General features: G+C 43.3%; 1 protein-coding gene across 13 annotated transcripts in view; it reads right to left on the bottom strand.

Annotated features, from left to right (window-relative positions):
• Positions 1–18,766, bottom strand: part of LOC126282231 (bumetanide-sensitive sodium-(potassium)-chloride cotransporter-like) — a 221,222-nt gene that overhangs the window by 19,870 nt on the left and 182,586 nt on the right. For all 13 annotated transcript variants that reach the window (XM_049981807.1, XM_049981797.1, XM_049981800.1 and 10 more), the window contains one exon: positions 12,956–13,113. In XM_049981807.1, the coding sequence (XP_049837764.1) occupies positions 12,956–13,113 (158 nt within the window). The remainder of the gene's footprint in view (positions 1–12,955; positions 13,114–18,766) is intronic.

The following is an 18,766-nucleotide window of genomic DNA, read 5'->3' as shown; positions in this document are numbered from 1 at the left end:
GACGGCGGTGGAATTCAACACATGCAAGAACCACATGCGTGTGTTTGCAATGATAGGACAGCAAACCACTCATTGTCAAAAGAAAATGATGCTAGTTTGTGCAGAGGAGTTATGTGGCACATTAAGCGATAATAAGATGATGTATCCAAAATAAGAAAAGGGCTTTACAGACCACCTTGTCAACCACTCTGAATGCCATAAAATGTTGGTGAAGAAGCCGCTTCTCATAAGCATTTCAGTCTTCTGCAGATTTATCATTTAGAGGTTGGGATGGATGAGGGGAATTGGAGGTTGAAAAACCAGTAGCTGAGCGTGGGTCAACATAGCCAAAAATTGTTCCAATGGGCCATATGCACCTGCTGCTTTGCAGAAGTGACTTACGTAAACTGTCCATAACACCTCGGCTGTAAAAAAACCTAAAAATTACTGGCTCAGAGTGACACGAATACAGCTTAGGTATTTTCACATCTCAATCATTAACAACTGAAAGCTTTTACAGGTGCTATTCCCATCAGGTGTTGTCAAGTATTTCTTCACATGCACAGCAGACCAGGTGATGGTAGCCACTTCAGGTAGTTGCGGGTGCACCAGTTTGATTGTCAGCATGCTATACTCTTGCCATAGTAGCCCAACTTGAGTCTACTGTGGATGGGAGTTTCAGTAACCAGCAGTTTTCTACACATAGGTATAGTCATTTGGCAAATACAAAATAGGCTGCATGATCACCAGACTTAACATCTCTGTACTTTTTATCTACGGGGAAAGTTTTGCAAGGGAACACAGTGAATCCCAGAGCAATCATTGACCAATACTGCAATCAGGCCAAATGAATTTCAGCATGCATTACTGTCTGTCCAGAATCAATTTTTAGTGTGCATCAACGCTTTAGCCTAGTTGGGATAAAATCCTTGGCCAAGTTGTAGACCTCGACTAGTAGGAAGACCACATGGATATGTAAGTGCTATTTTTGTTCACCCAGATATCCGGAATGTATCTACAGCTGTGATGGAGGAAAACAACAGTCATAATGACAAACAGTTTAACTGTACCTAAGTTACATGTCTACTTACCTGTGGTACAGTAGGACAGGCATTAGTTAGACCCCTTCTTCTGGTAGTGGGACAAGGTTTTGTAGTGCTACTATCTTTTTACTATTTGATTAAGTTCCACAAATTATGTCAGTGTCCTCCTTCAGGGCTCTTTCCAATGCCACAGAAAATGTATATACACTCCTGGAAATGGAAAAAAGAACACATTGACACCGGTGTGTCAGGCCCACCATACTTGCTCCGGACACTGCGAGAGGGCTGTACAAGCAATGATCACACGCACGGCACAGCAGACACGCCAGGAACCGCGGTGTTGGCCATCGAATGGCGCTAGCTGCGCAGCATTTGTGCACCGCCGCTGTCAGTGTCAGCCAGTTTGCCGTGGCATACGGAGCTCCATCGCAGTCTTTAACACTGGTAGCATGCCGCGACAGCGTGGACGTGAACCGTATGTGCAGTTGATGGACTTTGAGCGAGGGCGTATAGTGGGCATGCGGGAGGCCGGGTGGACGTACCGCCGAATTGCTCAACACGTGGGGCGTGAGGTCTCCACAGTACATCGATGTTGTCGCCAGTGGTCGGCGGAAGGTGAACGTGCCCGTCGACCTGGAACCGGACCACAGCGACGCACGGATGCACGCCAAGACCGTAGGATCCTACGCAGTGCCGTAGGGGACCGCACCGCCACTTCCCAGCAAATTAGGGACACTGTTGCTCCTGGGGTATCAGCTAGGATCATTCGCAACCGTCTCCATGAAGCTGGGCTACGGTCCCGCACACCGTTAGGCCGTCTTCCGCTCACGCCCCAACATCGTGCAGCCCGCCTCCAGTGGTGTCGCGACAGGCGTGAATGGAGGGATGAATGGAGACGTGTCGTCTTCAGCGATGAGAGTCGCTTCTGCCTTGGTGCCAATGATGGTCGTATGCGTGTTTGGCGCCGTGCAGGTGAGCGCCACAATCAGGACTGCATACGACCGAGGCACACAGGGCCAACACCCGGCATCATGGTGTGGAGAGCGATATCCTACACTGGCCGTACACCTCTGGTGATCGTCGAGGGGACACTGAATAGTGCACGGTACATCCAAGCCGTCATCGAACCCATCGTTCTACCATTCCTAGACCGGCAAGGGAACTTGCTGTTCCAACAGGACAATGCACGTCCGCATGTATCCCGTGCCACCCAACGTGCTCTAGAAGGTGTAAGTCAACTACCCTGGCCAGCAAGATCTCCGGATCTGTCCCCCATTGAGCATGTTTGGGACTGGATGAAGCGTCGTCTCACGCGGTCTGCACGTACGCTGGTCCAACTGAGGCGCCAGGTGGAAATGGCATGGCAAGCCGTTCCACAGGACTACATCAAGCATCTCTATGATCGTCTCCATGGGAGAATAGCAGCCTGCATTGCTGCGAAAGGTGGATATACACTGTACTAGTGCCGACATTGTGCATGCTCTGTCGCCTGTGTCTATGTGCCTGTGGTTCTGTCAGTGTGATCATGTGATGTATCTGACCCCAGGAATGTGTCAAAGTTTCCCTTCCTGGGACAATGAATTCACAATGTTCTTATTTCAATTTCCAGGAGTGTAGTTCCATTAAAAAATAAAGAAGTTGTATCATAACTCACAGCTATTAACATTAAAAATTATTTGCTTACTTCAGAAAATTTGTGCACTGTTCACTCTAACTTAGTAAACACCGCACCTCAGTATTTTCACTCATTCTAGGTGTATTCATGGTGGCCCATCTTTGTAGTGTATACTAGAGAAGGTAACTGTTACTACCATTAGTTATTTTTGCCAATGGATGTTTTCTAAGTTCAAGGCAAGTGCAGAATGGTAACTTAAATCTTTCCTCCCCCCCCTCCCCCCCCCCCCCCCCATGAACTATGGACCTAGCCATTGGTGGTGAGGCTTGCATGCCTCAGCGATACAGATAGCCGTACAGTAGGTGCAATGACAATGGTGGAGTATCTGTTGAGGGGCCAGACAAACGTGTAGTTCCCGAAGAGGGGCAGCAGCCTTTTCAGTAGTTGCAGGGGCAACAGTCTGGATGATTGACTGATCTTGCCTTTTAACACTAACCAAAACAGTCTTGCTGTGCTGGTACTGCGAATGGCTGAAAGCAAGGGAAAACTACATCCATAATTTTTCCCGAGGGCATGCAGCTTTACTGTATGGTTAAGTGATGATGGTGTCCTCTTGGGTAAAATATTCCGGAGGTAAAATAGTCCCCCATTCGGATCTCTGGGAGGGGACTACTCACGAGGTTGTCGTTAAAGGGAGAAAGACAACCGGCGTTCTGTGCATTGGACCATGGGAAGTCGGGTCACTTAAAATCGGGCAGGTACGTTAGAAAATTTAAAAATGGAAATGGATAGGTTAAAGTTAGAGGAAGTCACAAGTAGTGAAGGTCAGTGGCAGGAGGAACAAGGCTTTTGGTCAGGTGAATACAGGGTTATAAATACAAAATCAAATAGGGAGTAGGTTTAATAACGAATAACAAAAAAAAATAGGAGTGGGCGTAAGCTACTATGAACAGCATAGTGAACGCATTATTGTGGGCAAGATAGACATGAAGCCCACATCTACTACAGTAGTACAAGTTTACATGCCAACTAGCTCTGCAGATGAAGAAATTTATGAAATGTATGATGAGATGAAAGAAATTATTTAGGTAGTGAACGGAGATGAAAATTTAAGTCATGGGTGACTGGGATTCGACAGTAGGAAAAGGAAGAATAGGAAACATAGTAGGTGAATATGGATTGGGGGTAATAAATGAAAGAGGAAACCGCCTGGTAGAATTTTGCACAGAGCATAACTTAATCATAGCTAACACTTGGTTCAAGAATCATGAAAGAATATTGTATACATGGAAGAAGCCTGGAGATACTAGAAGATACCAGATAGATTATATAACAGTAAGACAGCGATTCAGGAACCAGGTTTTAAATTTTAAGACATTTCCAGGGGCAGGTGTGGACTCTGACCACGATCTCTTGGTTATGAACTGCAGATTAAAACTGAAGAAACTGCTAAAAGGTGGGAATTTAAGGAGATGGGACCTGGATAAACTGAAAGAACCAGAGGTTGTACAGAGTTTCAGGGAGAGCATAAGAGAACAACTGACAGGAATGGGGGAAAGACATACAGTAGAAGAAGAATCGGTAGCTTTGAGGGATGAAATAGTGAAGGCAGCAGAGGATCAAGTAGGTAAAAAGATGAGGGCTAGTAGAAATCCTTGGGCAACAGAAGAAATATTGAATTTAATTCATGAAATGAGAAATTACAAAAATGTAGTAAATGAAGCAGGCAAAAAGGAATACAAACATCTCAAAAATGAGTGACAGGAAGTGCAAAATGGCTAAGCAGGGATGGCTAGAGGACAAATGTAAGGATGCAGAGGCTTCTCTCACTAGGGGTAAGACAGATACTGACTACAGGAAAAGTAAAGAGAACTTTGGAGAAAAGAGAACCACTTGTACGAATATCAAGACCTCAGATGGAAACCCAGTTCTAAGCAAAGAAAGGAAAGCAGAAAGGTGGAAGGAGTATACAGAGGGTCTATACAAGGGCAGTGTATTTGAGGACAATATTATGGAAATGGAAGAGGATGTAGATGAAGACGAAATGATACTGAGTGAAGAGTTTGACAGAGCACTGAAAGTCTTGAGTCGAAACAAGGCCCCGGGAGTAGACAACATTATATTACAACAACTGACAGCCTTGGGAGAGCCAGTCCTGACAAAACTCTACCATCTGGTGACCAAGATGTATGATACAGGCGAAATACTCTTAGACTTCAAGAAGAAATAAGAATTCAAATCCCAAATAAAGCAGGTGTTGACATATGTGAAATTACCGAACTATCAGTTTAATAAGTCACAGCTGCAAAATGCAAACGCGAATGCTTTACAGACGAATAGAAAAACTGGTAGAAGCCGACCTCGGGGAAGATCAGCTTGGATTCCGTAGAAACGTTGGAACATATGAGGCAATACTGCCCCTATGACTTATCTTAGAAAATAGATTAAAGAAAGGCTAACCTATGTTTCTAGCATTTGTAGACTTAGAGAAAGCTTTTGACAACGTTGACTGGAATACTCTCTTTCAAATTCTAAAGGTGGCAGGGATAAAACACAGGGAGTGAAAGGCTATTTACAGTTTGTACAGAAACCAGATGGCAGTCATACGAGTCGAGAGACATGAAAGGGAAGCAGTGGTTGGGAAGGAAATGAGACAGGGTTTTAGCCTATCCCCTTTTTATTCAATCTGTTTATTGAGCAAGCAGTAAAGGAAACAATGGACGATAAATAGTTTAGGCAGGAAGACAATAGAAGCTTTCGAAATGTGGTGCTTCAGAAGACTGCTGAAGAGTAAATGGGTAGATTACATAACTAATGAGGAAGTATTGAATAAATTTGGGGAGAAAAGGAGTTTGTGGCACAACTTGACTAGAAGAAGGGATCAGTTGGTAGGACATGTTCTGAGGCCACAAGGGATCACCAAATTAGTATTGGAGGGCAGTGTGGAAGGTAAAAATTGTAGTGGGAGACCAAGAGAAGAATACACTAAGCAGACTCAGAAGGTTGTAGGTTGCAGTAGGTACTGGGAGACGAAGAAGCTTGCACAGGGTAGAGTGGCATGGAGAGTTACATCAAACCAGTCTCAGGACTGAAGACCACCACCACCACAACAACAACAACAACAACAACAACAACAACAACAAAACTACATCACTGTAAGCCAACTAAGGTAAAATGGTTTTTCACGAACACACACAAATTTATCTCTTAATTACCTTTACATGTTGCTATGAAAATTTTTTGATTGTTATTCTATATAACACTATATAGCAGAGATACCAAGTCACAGATAGGCACCACAGAAAGACTCACAAATAAAGTTTTCGGCCATTAAGGCCTTCGTCAACAACAGATGACACACACACACACACACACACACACACACACACACACACACACACAACTGCAGTCTCAGACAACTGCAGTCTCAGACAACTGGAACCACACTGCAAGCAGCAGCACCAGTGCACGATTTGGTTTTGTTTTGCTTTAGGGCATTAGGGCACAAAGAACAACTGGGGGCCAATGCGCCCAAGTCAAAACTATAGAACACATAGACAGAAAGGAGTTAAAAAACGACTGTATGTCAGTCCCAATTGACATAAGACAAGACAGCTAAAAACAGGAACGTGGAGGAAGGGCTAAAGAGACATCACACAGAAACAGAGGTCCAAAACTAAAAATTAAATGGCCTTTGCCATATTGCTTTGACGGATGAAAAGTAAAATGTGGTCAACAGCCAGTGCGTCATTTGCTAAAATGGCCAGTAACTCAGATGGCAAATTCAAGTGGGAATGTAAACAGTTAAAAATAGATGGGCATTCCATCAGGAAGTGGCTGACAGTTAAAACTTGGGTGCAGTGTGTACAAAGTGGTGGGGTAGCACTTACCAAATGATGATGGCTAGAAAGACAATGCCCAATACACAGCCTAGTTAAAATGACCTCCTGGCAGGATGGCTGAGAGGAGGTTGTCCAAGCTGCTGGGAGAGAATTAATAAACCAGAGCTTATTCCCGTAAAGAGATGACCATTGGTGATGCTAAATGGACGTTACCTCCTGACAGATGGCAACATGGAGATCGTCAGAGGGAATACAGCAACGAGCGCTGAGGTACGGGAATGGTAGCCTTGGCAGCCGTGTCAGCAGCCTCGTTTCCTGGCAGACCAACATGACCAGGAACCCACAAACATCACAATAACACCACCAAGAATGAGTAAGGGGCAGTGTACAATGTACATAGATTTTGAAGGGCGCTAAATGAGTCTGAGCAGAGGACACAGTTGAAATATTGGAGTTACCAGATGTACTCCGTGGCCTGATACAGGGCGAAAAGCTCTATTGTAAGCACTGAGCAGTGTCCTGGAAGCCGTGGAAGGCATGGGCACCAATGATGAAGGCACACCCGATCCCATTGTCAGTCCAAGAGCGATCAGTGTATACAAAGGTACTATTATGAAGTTCCATGTGAAGATTGTGAAACTGAAGGCGATAGAGTGAGGCTGGAGTAGTGTCTTTAGGAACTGTAAGAAGGCCAAGGTTAACATGGTCCGCTTCACGAAGCAAAGATGGTGAAGGGTTCACACCCACTGGGAAAGTTGCAGATAGTGTGAAGTTAAGCTCCAGGAGGTAACAGAGAACAGGGACGTGCCCCATACTGGCGATCAAAGAATCTTCGAAGGAGGCACCATAGGATGGCAAATGGCTTGCATACCTGCTGAAGAGAAAGTCATGGCAATAGGACGGTGTTAGTTCAGCATCTTCAGCATACAGACTCTCAACAGGGCTAGTGTAAAAGGCACCAGTGGCCTAACGGATGCCACGATGGTGGAGAGTGTTGAGACAGCGTAAGAAGGATGGCTGTGCAGACACACAAAGCAAGCAGCCGTAGTCAAGTTTCAAATGGACAAGGGACCAGTACTAATGGAAGAGGTTGGTTCTATCAACACCCCAGAAAGTACAATTGAGGACACACAGGACACTGAGGATCTGCATACAGTGGGCTGACAGTGAGACAGATGGGAGGACCAATATAGTTTCCTATCAAACATGAGCCCCAGGAATTTCATAGTTACAATGAACGGAAGGGCAACAGGTCGAAGATTTGTAAAGATGGTGGGAGGAACCATTTTCATTGCCAGAAATTCATACAAATAGTTTTGTCAGTGGAAAAACAAAAGCCATAGTTGATGCTCTAGGAGTAAAGACTATCAAGACATCGCTGAAAACGCAGCTCAGTGACACAGGTCCATGGAGAACTGCAATAGTTCGCAAATTTGTTAACAAAAAGGGAGCCAGAGATGCGCAGCAGGAGACAGGCCATTATAGGGTTAATGGCGATACTAATGAGGACAACACTCAGGACGGAACCCTGAGTCATACCATTTTCCTGGATAAAGGTGTCCGACAAGGCATAACTCACATACACCATGAAAACTCGGTCTTTTAAAAAAGTCCTGAAGGAAACAGGGCAGGCGGCCATGGAAGCCCCATATGTAAAGAGTATGGAGGATACCAGTTCTTCAGCAGGTGCCGTAGGCCTTCTCCAAATCAAAAACACTGCCAAATTCTGGGATTTCTGCAGAAAACCAATCATGACATGGGTAGACAAAATAACGAGACAGTCACACTCTAAATCCACACTGTGCATTTGTTAGTGAATTGGGAGACTTGAGCCACCATATCAGCCATGCATTAATCATACATTCCATCACCTTGCTAACACAGCTCTGGCGAGAGAGATGGGCAGTAGCTAGAAGGAATATTTTTGTCCTTACCAGGCTTGGGTATGGGTATGACTGTGGCTTCACGCAAGCATCCAGGAAATGTGCCTTCTGCCCAGATGTGGTTGTATGTGTTAAGCAGAAAGTACTTGACCGCAAGAGAAAGATGCTCCAACATCTGAATGTGGACAGCTTCTGGCCCTGGGGTGGAGGATCAAGATGAACTGTGAGCATGATGTAGCTCCCTCATAGTAAAGGTGGCACTGTAGCACTCGGTATTCTGAGAAGAGAAGGGTATCACCTGAGGCTACTCAGCTTGTTTCCAATGGAGGAAGGCCTGGTGCTAGTGGAAAGACCTTGAAACATCCACAAAATGGCAGTCCAGGGAGTTGGAAATAGCAATAGGGTCCACAATAATGTTGTCTGCTACTGTCAGGCTGGAAATTGGCGAATTGAGCATGCTCCCAGAGAGCCATCGGAAGTTGGCCCACACAACAAAGGAAGGGATGGAACTGTTAAAAGAACTATTGAATGAAATCCAGCTAGCTTTTTTTGCTATACCGAAGTACCCGCCGACACTTTGCATGCCTGCAAATGCTGTTTCCCATCATAGGATGATGGTTAAAAATGTGGAGTACACGCCTCAGTGTGTGGATTGCGTCGTGGCAAGCCTCAGTCCACCAAGGGACTGGGACATGGAGTGGTAAATAAGAAGTGTGAGGAATGGAACGTTCTGCAGCAATAAGAATAACATTTGTGAGATATTCCACCTGGTCATCACAACTGAGGAAATCTTGTTCTTTGAAGGTCACCAGAGAGGAGTAAAGCCACCAGTCAGCCTTAGTGAGCTGCTGTTTGGGTATGCACGCAGGTGGGGTAGGAGGCATCAGAAAGAATGGACCACTGAAGATTATGCGCAACTGGGTAGTGCAGAATAGGTTTGCAAGGAGTCAGAAGGGAAAGTGGGTGCCTCATTGTTAAGCCAGAGGAGAATGAGTTGATTAAGAGGATCAGCCAAGAGGGCACACCTCTGACAGGTTCTGGGAGAACCCCAAAGGAGATGATGCACATTAAAGTCACTGAGTAGCAGAAATGGAGAAATGGGGGGGAGTGGAGGGATGTAGCTACCCAATGAGCTGAAGGAAGTCTGCCCTGGTGACATCAAATGACGGATGGATAAAAATGGTACAGAGGGAAAGTCAGGTGTGGAAGGAAAAGATGAACTGCAACAGCTTGAAGATGGGTAGTCAGGGAGATGGGTTGACTTTAACGTCATCCCATATGAGCAGCCTGACGTCCCCTTGAGGTAGAATGCAGACCTCAGGGGGAAGGTCAAAAACAAACTGGGAAGAAATGCGAAAGCTCAAAGTGGTCATGAGGATGCAATTCAATTTCCTGAAGGCAGAATACAAGGGGAAACTGTGATGCTAAAAGCACCCATAAATCCTCTTTGTGGCACCGAAGGCTGCAAATGTTCCATTGGAGGAGAGTCGTGATGAAGAGACATAGGGGTGTCACCTCGGCAGCTACCAAGTGACAGACTGTGAAGGTTCACTACTACAGGGCAGAGAAGCAGTAGCATCCTGCTCCATAGGGTCTACAGAAGCAAGCATTGGATTGCTTATGCTGATGGTCTGTTAAGTCAAATGCTGAAAAGTGATTGGTGGTGCACACTGGTGATATAGAGGCCGGACGGGCTAAGGTATAATGTGGCTACACTGCTGAAGAGGGTCTTGTGTAGCTAGTGGCTTCGCCTCTTGAGTCGGGAGTCTGATGGCTTGGAGCACAGCTGGACACAGGGATGGTGAAGCTGAGATGCGGTGGCATGGCCGGCATTGCAGATGATACAGGGGGAGAAGGAGATGGCCAATTGCTCTCGTGTGCATCCCTACCACAGGTTACACATTGGGCTGGGTGTTAACAAGACATTCTAGTGGGTTGAAATGATGACACTGGTAGCAGCACATTGGGTTCGGAATGTACGGCCGGACTGTGATAGTTTCATAGCCTGCTTTGATCTTGGACAGAAGCACCACTCTATCAAACGTGAGAAAAAGAGAGCAGGTAGGCACTAATGAGGAATCTACCTGTTCATCACCTGATGGACGGCAATTGCACCCTCATCAGAGGGGTAAGACTGGATTTCAGCCTTAGTTTAACTAAAACTGTTGAGCAGCCTAGTGTGAATAACACCATGGGAAGAATCCAAAGTTCTATGGGCCTCGACACGAACAGGGTAGCAGTGGAGAAGCGAGGCAGCAAGCAGTTGTGCTTGAGATTCAGAAGTACTCTCCAAAAGAAAAGTGCCATTTCATAAATGAGAGCAGGATTTCACGAAGCTGGCAATTGCATCAACACCTATCTGAATAATAAATGAATTTACCATGGCAAAGGAACGAACGTCTTCAGTATGTGAGACCATGAGGAATTGTGGTGCATCAGGAAGGGTCTTTGAATCATTAGCCTCATTACATTTACATTTCATTTCATAGACAATGATTGTGAAGATGACTGGCTCATTGTGAGAAAATTCCCATTATTGTCAGTGTTTCCGATGGCATGCTTCTTCCAACTGTGGGCCCCCTTCACAAGGGTGCACACCCACCTTAGGTGATTGTTCACACCTCAGGTCACACCTCTCTGTCATCCGACAGAAGGACCTATCGAAAATTTGGGACGGTTGCAGCTCAGGCAATCACTGCTTCCTGGGCCTGGCCTGTACCAGGGGCTAAATGCAAACCCTACCTGTCGACCCAGGCCTGGGAATTACACGTTACTCAGTCACCTGTTGTGTGTCAGACACATGGGCCGGCCTTCAGGAGCACATAGGGAAGAGAAAGATAAAAAGAAAGGAAACTCAAATACTGAAGCAGAGGAACGAGGAATGAGAGAAGAAAGGAAACACAGAAAGAAAAAGGGAGCAAAAAACAGTGGTGAGACTGTTCTTGCATCAGCGACAGACAATGCAGAACCTTCGCAATAACGCCCCAGATATGTTCCCCAAGGAAGAGGAAAAAGAGTAGCAAGAGGACAGATATGCAGCATGGGAGGGAGAAGACTGCAAATTCTGGGGCCCTGTGGTAGGCAAGCATGAACCCGCCAAAGAGTGGTGAGCCCTCGGGGGAGCAGTGCATGATGGGAGTGATGACTGGGTGGGGGTAAGGAGGAGGCTGGTGTGGGGAGGGGGAGGGATGGTACAGTAGCAGACTGTGGCAGACTGTGAAGTGCTGCTGGTTAGATGGATGGCAGAGGAAAGGTGAGGGGGAGGGGAAGTAGCAGAAAAGGGAATAGTAAAAAGACTGGATGTGAGGGAGGCTGTGTAGTGGTGGAATGGAAACAGGGAAGGGGCTGGTTGGGTAAGGACAATGACTAATGAAGTTTGAGGCCAGGAGGGTTAGGGACATAGGATGTATTGCAGGGAAATTCCCACCTGCGCAATTCAGAGCTGCTGATGGTGAGAAGGATCGATATGGTACAGGCTGTGAAGCAGTCATTGAAATACAGGATGTTATGTTTGGCAGCCCATCCAGCAACAGGGTGGTCCACTTGTTTCTTGTCAGTGGCCATTCATGAGAACAGACAGCTTGTTGGTTATCATGCCCAAACAGAATGCAGAACAGTGGTTGTAGCTCAGCTTGCAGATAACATGACTGATTTCACAGGTAGCCCTGCCTTTTATGGGATAGATGATTTTTGTGACCAGATTGGAGTAGGTGGTGGTGGGAGGATGTATGGGACAGGTCTTGCATCTAGGTCTATTACACGGGTATGAGCCATGTGGTAAGGGGTTGGGGGCAGGGGTTGTGTAGTGATGGACAAGTATGTTGTGTAGGTTCAGTGGATGGTGGGATACCACTGTGGGAAGGATCGTTTGAATCTATATAACATTTATTTTTGAAGCACAATATTTAATTGTGACATATACAGTATTTTTTCTGCAATAAGAATTAATTTTAAATTAACCTACTACCTAATTTGCAGTTAAACAAAGTACTATGAGGCAGCACAGAATTTAAGTTCCTAGCAACATTGATGTGGAGAACTAATGAAGTTGGAGAAGGTCGTCAAAGTAATAAGTTTTAGTTTCTTTTATGAATCCATCACAACATTGTTTTAAGATAATTTAAAGAAAACATAGTGAAAATTTAAATCAATCTGCCCAGATGTAAGTTCGATCCCTGCTCCTCTTGATTTGACTGAGGAAATTATCTTACACCTTGTATCAACTTTTGTGACTGTGTTCTAGTTACACCATCTATAATGCACGAGACAAAGAGTATAACACTTCAAATTATGCTGAGATGTGCTTCACGTAAAACCAATTTATTTTATGAATGTGCCCATGAGAAAGAGAAATCAATGATCCTTAATAGACATTAAAGCTTCCATTTACATTTAAGTTTCATAAGTCTCAATTTGCTTCCCTTGTTACTCCACTTTGTCAGATATATTCAACACAAAAGCCTTTGGCAAAAATTATACAGAAAGAAACATGCTGTAGAGGCACGTTAATCTTTTGCCTATACTTTTATCCTACACAGGGCTTTCCTTATTTTACTTCATCAACCCACTACCAAGTATTTACACATCACTTACCACCATCTCCAGTATTATGATTATTCTCAGCCAATTTAAAGCCACTAATGAGCTCATTGAAGAAAGCATATGTTGATTCCTGTGGTTTTCTTGTTATGTCTGTTATTACTTTCACATCCGAGTAATCAATTCGAAATTTTGCCAGCAAGCTAGCCATACTGTAAATATAACAAACATAATGTATTTTAGAAGTTGAAATTTTTTGTTCATTATATAAAACATGCAATTAGCAAATGACTGTTTTGCAGCACAATAACTGAACATTTACCATTCTTCATAAGCACGTAACACTATTCTGAAGTACATACAAATAATCAGAGTCAAAGCATCTTTTAATGTTTCCACCTCTTCCTTTGTTAACTAAAAACCTATCATCCTAACTAGCCAGTGAAACATTTATATAGGAAAGGACCAGTTTGTGAGTGTCATAGTAATATCTTAAACTTCTCAACATCTGCCACAAAAGTTATTCTAAACTTTATTGATCTACACAAACTTATTGATCTATACAAGCATTTCTCAAAATTTTAATTATATACTTTTATCAATTTTGTTATGACAAAAATGAAAAATAGAAATAATTTGTTAAGGAAGATTTTATGTAGTCTGTACTTTATTTCCAGCTCTAATTTAACCCAATTTACACCAGTGCTCCAAATAGTATCAGTTGAAGCCTAGAATAATAGTAATTGTGTAGACTCCACAGCAAACAATTGTACTATTAAGTCAGTTTTCTTGAAAGAGAGCTTTTCAATTTCATTTGTATCCAGGATTGCATATGCCAATTTTCAAGCTCTATCCCCTCCACCACAATTCTTTTGTCCTTTCATCCTTTCAGAATAGTTTCAAATCAACCAACCCATAAAATCAAAGTATCGCCTACGCAGTGATCAGTTCAGCATAAATTATGCAACACCAGTTCACTGAAAATAGATTTAACGTAAAAATGACTTATTTAGACTGTTTTTGTAACACTTGCAGTGGTAAGCACCCCCCCCCCCAAAAAAACATCAAATTAACAAAAAAAGTGATTAAAATTATCTTATTCATCCTCCTCCTCAATACTTTCCCTTGTTGTTGTTGTGGTGGTGGTGGTGGTGGTAAGTCTGGAGACTTGTTTCATATATAGCTCTCCATGCTAGTCTACCCTGCAAAAGTATTAAACAATGGAAAATCCAGGATGGAATGTAACAATATTATGAAATGGAAAGTTGCAACTCCCATATAGCGAAGATGCTGAGTCACAGATAGACACAGCAAATAAGACTTTCATAAATAAGCTTTCAGCCAACGAGGCCTTTGTTGAAAATATATGACACGAATGCATGCACATACACGTGCAACTCTCACACACACGACTTCAGTCACTGCCAGCTGAAGCCACATTGGAAGTTTCTTCATTTCTGTGCAATTACTGCAAATTACATCCATTTAAACCCACTTTGAGTACTTAACACCCCCCCCCCCCTCCTCCTCTCTCTCTCTCTCTCTCTCTCTCTCTCTCTCTCTCTCTCTCTCTCTCTCTCTCTCAGCTTTTACCTATCTCATTTCTGATCATTACCAAATCACCTCAGGATGTGCTCTATTAATCAATCTTTTCTTTTAGTCAAGTTGTGCTTTAGAGCTTTTTGCTTCGAAGTTCAATACAGTACCTCTCCATTAATCAATCTAAACATTTAATCTTCTGTTTTATTCTGTGGCACTGCATTTCACTTCCATGCAAGTCTACACTCTACAAAAATGTCATCGTTGTTGTGGTCTTCAGTCCAGTCCAACAACAGGTTTGATGCAGCTCTCCATGCTACTCTATCCTGTGCAAGCCTTTTCATCTCCTTATAATGACTGCAACCTACATCCCTCTGAGTCTGCTTACTGCATTCGTCTCTTCGTCTCCCTCAATTGTTTTTACCCTACACGCTTCCCTCCAGTACTAAATTGATGATCCCTTGATGCCTTAAAATGTGTCCTATCAACCAATCCCTTCTTTTTGTCTGGTTGTACCACAAATTACTCTTCTCCCCAGATCTGTTCAGTACCTACTCATTAGGTATGTGATCTACCTACCTAATCTGCAACATTCTTCTGTAGCACCAAATTTCAAAAGTTATTCTCTTCTTGTCTAAGGTGTTTACTGTCCATGTTTCACTTCCATATAAATACTTTCAGTAAGGACTTCCTGATACTGAAATCTATACTTTATGTTAACAAATTTCTCTTCTTCAGAAATGCTTTTCTTTTAATTGCCAGTCTACATTTTATATCTGTCCTACTTCGACCATCATCAGTTGTTTTCCTTCCCAAACAGGAAAACTCCTTTAGTACTTTAAGTGTCTCATTTTCTAATATAATTCCCTCAGCATCATCTGATTTAATTCGACTACATTCCATTATCCTTGTTTTGCTTTTGTTGATGTTCATCTTATATCCTCCTTTCAAGACACTGTCCATTCCATTCAACTAATCTTTCAAGTCCTTTGCTGTCTGATAAAATTGCAATATCATCAGCAAATCTCAAAGTTTTTATTTCTTCTCCTATGACTTTAATTCCTACTCCAAATTTTTCTTTTGTTTCCTTTACTGCTTGCTCAATAAACAGATTGACTAACATCTGGGATACGCTACAACCCCGTCTCACTCATTTCTCAACCACTGCTTCCCTTTCATGCCCCTTGACTCTCATAACAGCCATCTAGTTTTTGTGCAAATTGTAAATAGCCTTTCGCTCCCTGTATTTAACCCCTGCCACCTTTAGAATTTTAAAGAGAGTATTCCAGTCAATATTGTCAAAAGCTTTCTTTGTTTACAAATGCTATAGATGTAAGTTTGCCTTTCCTTAACCTATCTTCTATGAAAATTAATGGTGTCAGTATAGCCTTGAATGTTCCTTTTCTCTTGAATCCAAACTGATTTTCCCCATGTTGGCTTCTACCAATTTTTCCATTCTTCTGTAACGAATTCGTGTCAGTGTTTTGCAGCCATGACTTATTAAAGTGATAGTTTGATAATTTTTAGACCTGCCAGCACCTGCTTTCTTTGGAATTGGGAGGATTATATTCTTCTTGAAGTCTGGGGGTATATTACGGTATGTTGATAATATATTTCACCCATCTCATACATCTTGCTCACCAGATGGCAGAGCTGTATCACAGCTGCCTCTCCCAAGGCTATCAGTAGCTCTAATGGAACGTTGCCTACTTCCAGGGCCTGTTCTAACTTAAGTCTTTCTGTGCTTTGTCAAACTCTTCCCACAGTACCAAATCTCCCTTCTCATCTTCCTCTACATCCTCTTCCATTTCCATAATATTGCCCTCAAATGCTTCTCCCTTGTGTAGAGCCTTTATATACTCCTTCCACCTTTCCGCTTTATATTCTTCGCTTAGGACTGTTTTCTGCCAGAATAGCCTTCCTAATACTTAAATTTACCAGAATGAATTTTCACTGTGCAGCATGCTGAGTGTCAATTTGAAACTTCTTGGTAGATTAAAACTGTGCACTGGACTGAGAAACAAACCTGGGAACTTTTCCCGAACTGGCCAAATGCTCTACTGCCTGAGCTGTCCAACCTTAGGTAGTTACACACTGTTTTAATCTGCCAGGAAGTTTCACTTAAATTTATAATCAGTGTGAACAAATATCTCTTATTCAGAACACTTCTCCTGCTATCACTAGTTTGCATTTTATATCATCCTCTGTCTTCCATTATCAGTTATTTTGCTGTCCAAGTAGAAAATACAAGGGTCACAGCTAAATGAATTCAAATGTGGCAGATTATTGGTGTTTGTATGGTAAGTGATTTTATATCCAAGGTAGCCAAAGTGTTGGGTGTTTAAAGAGACACTGTATCGAAGATTTATACTGCATACAGGAAAGTGGAAAAATGTCTACTAAGTCAGATGTATGTTCATTAATCATGATGGATGGTCATTGAAGAGGATTTTTGTGAAAAAGATAGCAACAGCTGCAAAATTCACTGCAGAACAATGTAGCACTCGCAAAGGCTGCTAGTGCCAAAAAGTACGAATGGAGCTCCAGTGGCAGCAGGTAGCTGCAAGTCCAAAACCACACATCAGCGATGCAAATACGTGTAATGGCAAAATGTGGTGCTGAGCCATAAAACCTCGACTGTAGAGCAAAGGAAGAATGTCATTTGGTTGGATTAGTCTTGTTTCACACAGTCACCAATTTCTTGGTGTACATCTAAGAGTGAAGTATGTTGAGGGTTTGATGATGATTTGGACAGGCATATCGTGGTATTCCATGCCCCAGGCTGATCCCACAGTACAGTGTTTGCTACTCAGTGGCGATGCTATGCTCCAAGACAATAGGGCCTGTTTACACAGCTGGCATCATTCATGACCAGTTTTGTGAGCACAAGGATGGATAGCCCTATCTCTTCTGGCCGCCAGTCACCTAATCTCGATATTATTGATGATGATGGATGATGTGATTTTTTGATGTGGGACATTCAGCATAATGGTCAACAGTGCCCTAATGATAGATCAGCATGTCATTCTTGTGTGGGGTGGGGATGGGGGTTGAATGGCATGGGCTGTCCCCACATGCAGAATAGTTAATAGTACATTAATACATAAACGTATGCCTTCCCTCCCCCCCCCCCCCTCCCCCCACACACACTTAAGAGATGTGGCTCGACAGTTCCAAAATTTAAGAGCCCATGTAACACTGGTATCAGTGTTGGCAAGGATGGCGGGCAGACAGAAGCCAGACCAAGGGCTGCCCTGAGCCAGTATATAAGACATGTAGTGAAAATATGTGGAATCCAAAGTGGCACACCACACACTTAACAGAATTCTGGATCCTCTTGCTGGATGAATGAACTGTGAGTTAAAGAACAAAGTCCTGTGCACAGTTTGCTGAGCAGCACTTTCTGCCATGGTGAGGTTGGCATGAAGTCAGCCAGGACTGTGTGATCCGTCAAGGTGACTGCAGTTTGTTTTCCACCACCAACAATTCAGTTTCCCCCCACTTATACACAATTCGTCTGTCAGACAATGAGATGATATCATGCAAGGAGATGGCATATCAACATACAACACCATCCCACCAAGCTTCTTTGGCTGGTTTGTCAGCTGTATCATTTTCCTCCTGGACCCCAATATGTCCGAAGATTAACTCCTAGCCATGATGTTGAATCCACTGTAAGGAGTCATGGATGAACTGAATCAACTGGTCTACTGAATACATTTGGTGGACCACTTGTAGCACACTGAGTAAATCACAATAGATGAAAAGCTTTTGCTGTGATGCCTGTGAATCCGCTCCAGTGCTGTCATAGTGCCATAATACTCTGCGCTGTAATTTGTCAAGGCACTCTTTCTGGGATCTATTTGTACAAACATTGATGAAACTGTGATACATATTTAAATAGAAGAAAACAGTTGTAAAAACTTAATATGGAGTACTACAGTGCATTTAAAATTAGTTGCGACTTTTGCCATTTTGCTCACTGGAACACATGACGCCATTGCCCAGGTAACACCAATGGTGAGCTGGCTTTCCCCACCAACCTGCCAGCAGTTCAGTTGGCAAAGTGGACCTGTTGCCATGCTGTGGATAAACTCTACCATGCCGTACCACACTTTAGATGCGCCTATGTTCATTAGCTCTTGTTGTAAAGTGATATTTTCTGGTGCTGAAGTGTTCTGCAGTAATAATATATTGAACTAATGTTTTGTATTTGTGTCGCATTAATAAAAACAGTGCAGTACATCTGAACATGAAATTCACAATAAAAGTGGTCGTACAAGAACACATTCAAAGGGTGTGAAGATAATGTTCTGCATAATATTC

Source organism: Schistocerca gregaria, chromosome 7 (genome assembly GCF_023897955.1).
Source record: "Schistocerca gregaria isolate iqSchGreg1 chromosome 7, iqSchGreg1.2, whole genome shotgun sequence".
Taxonomy (NCBI): domain Eukaryota; kingdom Metazoa; phylum Arthropoda; class Insecta; order Orthoptera; family Acrididae; genus Schistocerca; species Schistocerca gregaria.
Note: the sequence above shows the minus strand (reverse complement) of the source record. Positions and strands in the feature narration are given on the sequence as shown.